General features: G+C 35.1%; 1 protein-coding gene and 1 long non-coding RNA gene across 4 annotated transcripts; one reads left to right on the top strand and one right to left on the bottom strand.

The window, feature by feature from the left end:
* The first annotated feature begins 481 nt into the window (after positions 1–481).
* LOC134239880 (anaphase-promoting complex subunit 16-like) lies at positions 482–7,945 on the top strand. Of its 2 annotated transcripts, none has more exons than XM_062722004.1 (4): positions 482–547; positions 5,138–5,158; positions 7,278–7,358; positions 7,530–7,945. In XM_062722004.1, exons 1-4 carry the CDS (start codon positions 496–498, stop codon positions 7,631–7,633), a joined length of 258 nt encoding a protein of 85 aa, XP_062577988.1. In that variant the 5' UTR covers positions 482–495; the 3' UTR covers positions 7,634–7,945. The 2 variants fall into 2 exon arrangements, with proteins under 2 accessions (XP_062577988.1, XP_062577989.1); XM_062722005.1 differs by having other exon boundaries at positions 495–547; positions 5,138–5,150.
* On the bottom strand, positions 1,424–4,948 carry LOC134239881 (uncharacterized). 2 transcript variants are annotated; one of them, XR_009986317.1, is made up of 5 exons: positions 4,079–4,948; positions 3,034–3,217; positions 2,706–2,937; positions 2,203–2,380; positions 1,424–1,963 (listed from the first exon to the last, which is right to left on the bottom strand). It is a non-coding gene; the product is annotated as an uncharacterized LOC134239881 (long non-coding RNA). The 2 variants fall into 2 exon arrangements; XR_009986316.1 differs by having other exon boundaries at positions 3,038–3,217; positions 4,079–4,946.
* Positions 7,946–10,481: the final 2,536 nt, after the last annotated feature.

Genomic DNA, 10,481 nt, shown 5'->3' with positions numbered 1-10,481 from the left:
ACAATCTGCAAGAGAAACTTCAAACTAATACTGAAAGCATATCTTTCAGAATTTTAAGCGTTGCAAAGAATGAAAAAGACAACATAAAAAAGATCACCAAATGAATCTCTGCTTTCTGTCTTACCCTCCCTGGAAACTTGAAAATCTCTTCTTAGCAGGTAGTTGTCCGAGGGATCTCGAAAGATTTATATTTCTTTCTTGACGTTTTCGCTCAATTCTTAACTATTTTAAACGTTCACGAAATCAAGATTTTTCTACAAAGGGGGCTCCGAATGGAAAATTAGCTAAGGAGTTCCTAAACTGTTTCGTTATATTTTCCAAATAGTATAATAATTTTGAATGAAGTTAATTCATTATAGAACATTACTGAAAAATAAGATATGTCTACATTTATTTAAGTTGGAATGTGAGTACTTAATACAAAGTACAGTTTTTATATTGAATTAAGTTTACATGGAATTGTTTCGAGTACGACATATTAATAGTAATTTCAAGATGGCGCAGGATGCAACAGAAATCAGGAAAAAATTGTTTAGATCTCCTATGGACCCGGACCACAATTAGCTTACATATAGACTTATATAGTAAAAACATGTGTTTTATTTTCTTTGTAACTTTTTTAAAAACCTTCATTTCCAAAATATCTTTGACCACATGATAGAGCAATATGTTAGATAAATATTCACATCCAGAAATAGGGGTGTTGAATGTGGAATTCCCTGGTTATTAATAAACTTCTGACGTCATGACCTCGGGATAGCTCTCGCTTGGCAAAAAAAGTGTAAACAAACCAAATGAATGCTCTTTTCAATTCATATTTCTAGGCATATTTTTTGCTTGAAATGCACCTTGCTGCATATCATTGTAAACTTAAGACACTCTACTTTTATTCTATACCCCAAAAGTATCTAAAACATGTGAGCTATTTTTATTTTTATCATTGAAAGGGAGGCATATGAATTTCCTACATGTGCTACGTTTTAGCCATTTGACCTTCACCCTTTAATTGTGGCCCGGATCCTATATGGGGGCATAAAATTCATTAAAAAATTTTAAGGCCATATTTGAAATCCTTAGATACTACTTAACTAATATACCAAGTTTGATTGAAATTGGTTGATATGTACATGTAAAATTACATATTGTGTATACTAAGGCAATACAGGAAAGAAAATGGCAAAAAATGGCAAGTATGAAATTTTAAAATTGAAATATGTAAAAACTGTTAGACAATAAAAGGAACTAATTATTACAAGTAAGTTGTTGATACCTCTTAAATACACACACACTCTTAAATATGTAAAATACAAGATTTTTAGATTTCTAGGTAATTTGATGATCTGTACCCTGCATTTTCATAAAATTTTCTTAAATTAAGAAATATAAAATCTATCATGAAAATCTGAGAGTGACAATAGGGGTAAACATTTAAAGTACATTTATTCATAAATCAAATGATGTATCACATTACTGATAAAAGTGTACATAACATTCAAAATAAACAGATTTTTAAGCCCACCCCCATATCCTTTTTCCTGACTGTGAAGAGGGGCCATGTGCAGCTGATTGGCTAAGAGTCTTTGTATAGGTAATCTTAATACCCTATGGGAGTCTGTTTTGACAGGTGATTGTCAAAGGAATATATTGCAGTAAATACCACTAAAAAAGTGTCCAAATAAACATTGTCATAATTCAATCTTGCTTTCAAATCCACTCTTCACTACACATGAAAACAATGAAAGGTGACCGTAAAAGAAGAAAAAATCTTAATTTTGGATTTAAAAAAGGGAACACTCATTATATTAAGGCTCATCAGGCTACGTCAAACGCCGCAGGAGCTTCAAGTTCAGCGTCAAACATCCAGGGATCCCCAGAGACCGAGACAGCACATCCCCTTGCTGAAGGCCAGGAAAACATCTCAAGGACACCGATCCTTCGTCCCAGACCTGAGCCATGCCAGGAGCTAAAAAATGAAGAGACGTCTTATGAATTTGAGGGAAACCGCATTGTTGACATAACATTGGTCTTGGAAATGTTTAATGATGCAGCCAAATGCCACTTTGACCAGGCCAAGCACTGTAATTTTCCAGTGTGGGAATACTCAGGACAGAGGAAATGGGGGTTTGGATGGCAGAAGAGACTACTGTGTACGGTATGTAATTTTCAAACAAATTACTATAAATTATACACTGAAATTCCTACCTTTAACAAACCAGGCCCTAATCCTGCCAGTATCAACTGGAACTTTCAATTAGCCCTGCAGAACACCTCCATGGGGAATCGACGCAGTCGGGAAATGGTAGCTGCCTTGGACATTCCACCTCCTAACCGCAGTTCCATGCAAAGGGCCAGCAACCAGGTCAACACAGCCACTCTAGCCCTGAATAAAAAAGACATGGGTGAGAAGAGACAACTGGTTAAGGCCATCAACCAGGTCAAAGGTCAAGAACATCCAGAGGAACTGGACATTGCCATAGATGGACGCTACAACTCCATAACCTTCGGTAGCAGCAAAAAGCCAGGCTACAATGCATCACAAGCTTACGCCATTGCATGCGAGACCAACACCGACAAACAGTATATTATTGGCTCGGCAATGCAGAACAAACTTTGCTGGACTGGAACCTGGCTTCGAGGTAATGGTTATGATGTTCATTGTCCGGGGGGTCATGAAGACTGCACAGCTAATATTGAAATGTTCTCACCTCTTTCAGAGTACGAGATGGCTAAATCCATAGGCGAAGATCTGGCAGCGGACGGGTTCAAGGTGAAGCACGCCACAACAGACGGTGATGCCCGGTCAGCCCAGGGATTCCAAGATGCCATGCGAATTTTTCATCCAGACTGGCAAGTCACTCGACTGGCCGACACAACCCATGTCAGCAGAGCCCAGTTCCGGCAGTGTCGCAGTGCCCACTTCAGCCCCGAGATGTTCCCCTGCAAAACAAGAAGGAGGTTAGACGACATGAGAAAAGTTTTTGCACAAGATGTAAAGGCCCGGTGCAGCTTAGTCTATAAGAAACTCATGGATACCTACACTGGAGACATCAACATCATCTGTAGTAAACTTCCTCTTGTCGTAGAAAGTACCATCCTCTGCTACTCAGGAGACTGTTCAAAATGTCGAAGGAATTCAGTGGTGTGTGAAGGTGGAGACAGACACAACTGGTGGAATCAGTCTTATATCCTCGCCCCAAACAAACTGACATCCCTGCACCTGAATGAAAATGACAAGCACTTGTTAAAAGTCATTCTTGAGATGCGACTTAGCCAAAGTGCCATTGAGGAAATGAAACTCAACACGTCAACTCAGAAATGTGAGGGTCTTAACAGAGCAGTCAGCGAAGTTTTACCTAAGCACACCAACTATTCAAGAAATGCTGAAGGAATCCTCTCAGCTGAGATTTTACGACAAAACAACAGTCCGGGACTAGCAACATCAATGAAAGCAGCAAAGATTACATTGCCACTGTCCGGCCACACACATCAGTACCTAAAAAGCATTGACCAGGAATATGCCTATCGCAGAGAATACAGAAAGAGAAAAGCAGTTAAAAGGCGAGAAATGCAGAGAAAAGCTACTCTAATAAAACAACATGCGGCGGCTAGAAAAGGAAAGACCAAACCCGGATGCACCTACAACAAAGGGCAACTTGATCCCAAACCCACCTACCTACAGTCCAAGGAACACAATCCAGAGGATCACACCTACTACCAGACATGAGTTGGCAAGACGAAGACAAAACGGCCCTTCTCAGGGCCAAACAAATTATTCGAAAAGATACCTACTATACAAAGTCGTATAAGAAACGTGTAAAAATTAACACCAGGCCACAACCCTAAAACTTCCACATAAATACATAAGACACATCATACACATACGCACACATGTACATACATACATCCATCCATACATACATACATACATACATACTTACTTACTGATCAATATTTTTGTCAAAAACTACAAACTATACCCCCCCCCCCCCCCCATCTTCCTTGAAATGACAAACCCATCAACCCCCATTTCTATTTTAGTGAAAAGTACATATTTTTACACAACATAATTTCCACTTACCTGAAATTATAAACTCCAATACACAACCTCTGCCTGCATGTGCAATTATGAGTCGGGCAAAGCCTGAATCCCATTTCCACGTGCGGTTTCCTGCAAATAAATCCATGCACATGTTATTGTAAATATTGGCCCAATCACCACCTTCTTATTGCGCCTTATTTTGGGTGGGGGAAATCAATGGATAGCTTGTCTGTCATTTCCAATAAACACCTCGTCTTTCATCTATGACTTCAAAGGGACCCCTTATTAAGAATACACATGCAAATACACATTACAAAACAGTTTTTCTATTTTTAAAAAGGAACTATCTTCGTGGTCAATGGATGCACTAATGTGACCTCTTTCACCGACATATCAATTCCCCTGAAATATTGCATTCTGGGATGCATAATTTCAATATTTTTTCAATCACTCAAAAAATTTTAATTTTTATAAAAATTAATTTTAAAATATTTAAATATTTTTAAAAAAATTTTATGAAACTATTTCAAAATGCATAACCCACCTCCTGTCAAAATTTCATTGTCATATCTTTAAAAATAAATTCAGGGGAAACCCTCAAACACCCCATCATAAGGACCCGGACCACAATTAGCTTACATATAGACTTATATAGTAAAAACATGTGTTTTATTTTCTTTGTAACTTTTTTAAAAATCTTCATTTCCAAAATATCTTTGACCACATGATAGAGCAATATGTTAGATAAATATTCACATCCAGAAATAGGGGTGTTGAATGTGGAATTCCCTGGTTATTAATAAACTTCTGACGTCATGACCTCGGGATAGCTCTCGCTTGGCAAAAAAAGTGTAAACAAACCAAATGAATGCTCTTTTCAATTCATATTTCTAGGCATATTTTTTGCTTGAAATGCACCTTGCTGCATATCATTGTAAACTTAAGACACTCTACTTTTATTCTATACCCAAAAAGTATCTAAAACATGTGAGCTATTTTTATTTTTATCATTGAAAGGGAGGCATATGAATTTCCTACATGTGCTACGTTTTAGCCATTTGACCTTCACCCTTTAATTGTGGCCCGGATCCTCTATGGTTGAGGGTGACAGGTTAGCAGGTAACTGTGTATAGCATATAACAATTTAAAAAGACTTCCCGGACAATCATAGCCATTTAAGCGGACAATTTGTTTTTAGATATCAGTATATCTTTTATCATCTGTTGTTACACAGTCAATTTGTGCGTTCATCAGGTTGGGACCAATCGCCCAAATGGGATATAATAGTCCTTTTGGGATATAATATCCCAAATGGGCTATAAATTTACAGTGCAAAAATTGAAAATTTTTATTTTGGCCATAAATATCATAAATCCGCATCTGAGTATAATCTCAGCGAGATGGGTAGAGACTGAATATTTGGTCTGACGTCTACTACCCATCTCAGACAGGTGCCATACAACGTGATTCGGGCTTTTTTGCGCCGACTTCGGCAGCTCGTTTCAATAAATACAGGCTGAAATAAATTATCTGCCCGCCTCAACTTTTTCCTTTGAACATCCCTTAAAGTGTCTATCACTATAAAACTTTCCTTTCTTACCTTTAAAAGGTTTAAATCCAGTAAAATATAAAGTTGTTTATTTTTCCTGACAGCATAATGGCTGTTTGCTATTCATTTAAACCTTCGATTTTGAAGAGTTCCACAATAATCTGTTTCCAATAATTCGTACTATAGATCATTCTTATAAGAAATAGTAGTAGTACGAATTATTGGAAACAGATTATTGTGGAACTCTTCAAAATCGAAGGTTTAAATGAATAGCAAACAGCCATTATGCTGTCAGGAAAAATAAACAACTTTATATTTTACTGGATTTAAACCTTTTAAAGGTAAGAAAGGAAAGTTTTATAGTGATAGACACTTTAAGGGATGTTCAAAGGAAAAAGTTGAGGCGGGCAGATAATTTATTTCAGCCTGTATTTATTGAAACGAGCTGCCGAAGTTGGAGCAAAAAATCCCGAATCACGTTGTATGGCACCTGTCTGAGATTGGTAGTAGACGTCAGACCAAATATTCAGTCTCTACCAATCTCGCTGAGATTACATCTGAGTACACTTAAAAAGGAATAACTTTTGGTTGACAAGTTTTCCTGTATGCCCATTCTTTAGGAGATTGATCCCTCGGAAGTTCCTTAACTTCTTGGGGATCAATCTTGCAAACTGCAGGGTTGCAATAAAACTTGTTTAACAAAAGTTATTCTTTTTTAAGTGTTTTGATGCGGATTTATGATAATTATTACCAAAATTAAAAATTTCAATTTTTGCACTGTAAATTTATAGCCCATTTAGGATATCATATCCCAAACGGACCATTATATCCCATTTGGGCGATTGGTCCCAACCTGTTAAACAGTCCATATAGAGCTTCTTTTGCAGGTCCAGCACATTCTCTTGATTAAGCTATATTGCTTGATTTAGCTATTAAGCTTTATTAAGCTATCAAAAATAGCTTGATAAAGCTATGTATTTGCAGTTTTTCACGAAAACGTTTTTTTGCAAGAAATAAACAAAAAGTCCCAAGGACTTGACTATTCATATAATTTATATGTGCCAGTATAAACTATCAATATACAACCTAAATCAGAGAAAGTTTGAACATTGCAGCTGTTGAATACTTAAGGCAAAAGATGAATTTCCATTGTTTGAGTAACTGTACAGTGTACATTACTTTGTGCGCAGTTAGGCGTGGGTAAGCATGATTGCTTTTCATTGTGCTGAACTGTTTTCAATCATTTATCCTGTTGACCATAACTGACCTCATTTATAATTTCATTTAAGAGATTACTGTGTGGTCACTCATTAATAACCTCAAAACTTTTAAAACTTTGAGTACAAAGTCTCTCAAGGCAATGCAATATGGTGAGTGATTTTTACAAGTATTGTATTCAGAAGAGTTCTAAGTTTAATATTTCCACTGCACCAAGGCGGGACTTTTGGCACATTTTTAGAAAATAACACACTTGCCATTGAGTTGTGAAAAAAATGTTATAAAATAGCTTATTTAAGCTATTCTGAATAGCTTAATAATGCTATACAGCTAAATCAAGCTGTATAGCTTAATCAAGAGATTATGTCTGACTTGTTTAGCTTAATCTTTCAATTGTTATGTTTGCTTCACTTGATATAATATGCAAGTTTGAAACGTTTAAAGGACATAATGTACTGTTAATTTTTTCAGACAACGATACTTCAATGAATCTAATGACAAGATTACACATCGAACATGATATGGAACATGTATTTAAAACAGTAAAAAAAGGTAATTTATATTATACAAATTTGCAAAAAGTACTTTAAAAATTGATATCATTTATAAGACTTTATCAGTTAAGCATTTCATCTATTTATATTTAAAGATACAGTAGAAAAAAGACATTATAGACATATAATATAATTAAAGACATATAATATATTTTCATATTTTTATTAGATATGCATGAACAAAGGTTGAAGCAACTAAGACAGAAACTAAAGACACTGGAAGAAGATGACTGGAGGTATCCCCCTGTGGAGAAGTTGATTGGTCTTCATTGACAGACATGTGTATAAAAAATAGTAAATATGTACAAACAAAGCAAAAATTCAGAAACAAATAGAATTACAAAATCCTGCCAAGAAGACTTCATTTTGTTCAGCTGGGAGTGTCACAGAGCTGTGGAGTGGTTTCAGTTTATTAGAGCTTAAAAGAAATAAGAAATAAAATGCATAGACTCTCGATTAGTTCACCAGTATGAATATGTGCACTGTTATTCACTTCTTTTTGTTGTACAGGAGTAATGATGTGAATGGGAGTTAGAGTACTTGTATTAAACTATATTTTTATTTAAATAAACATGCTTTTTTTTTTTTTTTTTTTTTGTATTGAAAAAGAAAGGATTTTAGTCTACTTCACTGCAAGTGAACAATTTTACAATATATGTATATTAAGAATGGTCTTTCCTTTTATACATCAGAAAGTGATTTTAAGGTCAGACTACATATACATAGCATATTTTATTTATAGATAATGTTAATTATGAGTATTATATATATTAAGAGAGAAAATAAGCAACTTTCAAGTGTTGTAGGAGTTGTCTTTCTTTTTACATATACCTTGATTCTTTATTTTTAAGGGACTTGGAACTTAAAGGGGCATGGACACAGTTTCAACTGAATTTTTTAAACCAATTTTTATGTTTAAAATTTATAACTAGGGCATCATCTAATGATTAGCAAAAATTTGAACATCATGTGTCAATAAAAGAGATGCTAAATTTAGAAATTTTAGCTGAAACTGTCCATGCCCCTTTAAGTTTATTTTTTCTCAAAGTCATGACACACATATAATGCTATAACATTTCACACAGAAATATAATAAAAAAAAACTTATTTTAATATCTGGAAACTATTTAAACAACAAATTTTGGTCTGTCTTTGATCGGCACATCCTTGCACTGTCACAAAGTAAACTTTCTCCTTTAATAATGCGAGACAAAGGTACAGTAGAAACTGTGTTGTGTTTTAATGAAAAAAAAATATAACTATAATCCAGAAATTCAGAGTAGAAATGTGAGAAAGCTAAATTAACTCACCAGTATTGTCAGTCGGTGCTCAGTGATGTCTGCAGAGTTTAACAAATTGAACACAACCGATGAAATGTAAACATTAACAATAACAGATCTTCTGCCCTGTTTATAAAAAAAATTAGGTTTCACTGGGTGTGTTCAATTTGTTTCAATTATGTAGGTGATAGGGTATATTGCTAAATATCAAAGGGAAATTGACAATTAAAAAGTTATAGTCATCACATTTGTAACGTGCAACGTGGCCGAGCTTGGTGTTTGGTGATACGGCTTGTATCACCAGGCGTTACACTCAGGTTCGTTAACCTGTTAACTCAGGTTTTTGTTGACCAAATAAAATTACAATCAAATATATACAAATACAATACAATAATACAATGGAATTCTCCTTGATTGGACAACCACTAACTGTGGTCAACGGGTGTCTCCCGTAAGTAAATTTCTTCTTGCCCTGCCACTACGAAAGTCTCCTGGTACTTCCCCCACCTTTATTCGTGGTATGCCACCTCTCTCTTTGTATAACCAAGTGACTGCCTTATTCAGGTCTTACGCTTCTGGTTCTTGAAGATTCTCAGCTATATGCCCTCCGCAACTGTATGCCTTATCCAGGTCTTACTACAGTATATAAGACGACCCACGGCTGATTTTTAAACCAACCACCATCACCAGAGAGATATCAAAGGCACTCTAATACGACTTGTACTCTTCCTGTGCCTACAGTTCATTGGCAGTGTCATACTACTTGTATGATCTAAAAATTAATATTTTTTAGTGTTTAAGACTTTAAACAAAAACGTAGGTCTAACGTTTGTACGAAACTAACCAACAACCATTTCCGTTTCACATTTATCATAAAACTTTGTTGATAGGATACCATTAACATCTTTTTCTAGTAAAATATCCAAGTATGAAACATGTGACAGACTATGCGTTATGTTATTTCAAACTCGCTAGGATATATCGTGTCGACAAACAAAGGGAAAAAAACAATTGCTGATTGATATTAATTATGTCATCAAAATATTTAACTGTTGAGTTGGAGGCCACAGCAAATGTTTACGTCTCATATATAAGATTTTAAACTAGAGGTACTGTGAGCAATGAGCTCACTAAATGATACGTACCCTCGCCTCCCATATGAATATAATGGCAGTGTACATGTTCTGCTATTTGAAACCCAAAATATGTGTCGGATTAAAAAGTAATATATGAAGTGCACAATGGCAATATGTAAGAAAGATTCTGTGAAAATCTCATCAAATTTCATCAAATGGTATGTGAGGATTTGCGGATAAGAGATGGGTACCCCAATGGACGGATAGACGAACGGACGGACATCCCGATTACTATATCATGTATATACCCTCCCGATTTTCAAGCGGGGGTATAAAAATATAACTTATATGCTGATAAAAATTTGTTTTGGCATATTTTTGTAAAACTTTTGGCGTGCAGAAAAAACAGTTAAAAGTTATGTTTTCAAGTTCATACAAAAAGGATTTTCTCAATACGATCAGTTTGTAGTGTTTCTGATAAAATACACATGTTCTTGATGTTGAAAGGATTTCAAGATCCCATAACAAGTTTTCACAAAAGATTGAAAGGATGTATTCAGAATTTCAAAAGAATTGAGTTATAGGAGAGAACATTTTCCCGGGAAAAGACACATTTTAAAATAGATATTCATTTTTTTTTAAATAAGTATAAAATTTTCAAACAAAAGCAAATAATTGATTACATTTTGCGTTGTTATTATATTTTGCGTTGTGACATAGCACATTTTCATCGCGGACTTGTAAGAATTATTCAAGAGATAACGA

The sequence above is a fragment of the Saccostrea cucullata genome, unplaced genomic scaffold (genome assembly GCF_032062105.1).
Source record: "Saccostrea cucullata isolate Sc308-1 unplaced genomic scaffold, CSIRO_AGI_Scuc_v1 ctg17472, whole genome shotgun sequence".
NCBI lineage: Eukaryota > Metazoa > Mollusca > Bivalvia > Ostreida > Ostreidae > Saccostrea > Saccostrea cuccullata.
The sequence above is the reverse complement of the archived record's forward strand: the minus strand, read 5'-3'. Positions and strand labels throughout refer to the sequence as shown.

What these genes read in the sequence shown, in the direction of transcription:
- LOC134239880 (XM_062722004.1), top strand. Translation starts at nt 496, where the DNA reads ATGGCGCAGGATGCAACAGAAATCAGGAAAAAATTGTTTAGATCTCCT. An exon ending in TGAGGGTGACAGGTTAGCAG is followed by an intron (nt 5,159 to 7,277) that starts GTAACTGTGTAT and finishes TAATTTTTTCAG; the next exon opens with ACAACGATACTTCAATGAAT. An exon ending in ATTTAAAACAGTAAAAAAAG is followed by an intron (nt 7,359 to 7,529) that starts GTAATTTATATT and finishes TATTTTTATTAG; the next exon opens with ATATGCATGAACAAAGGTTG.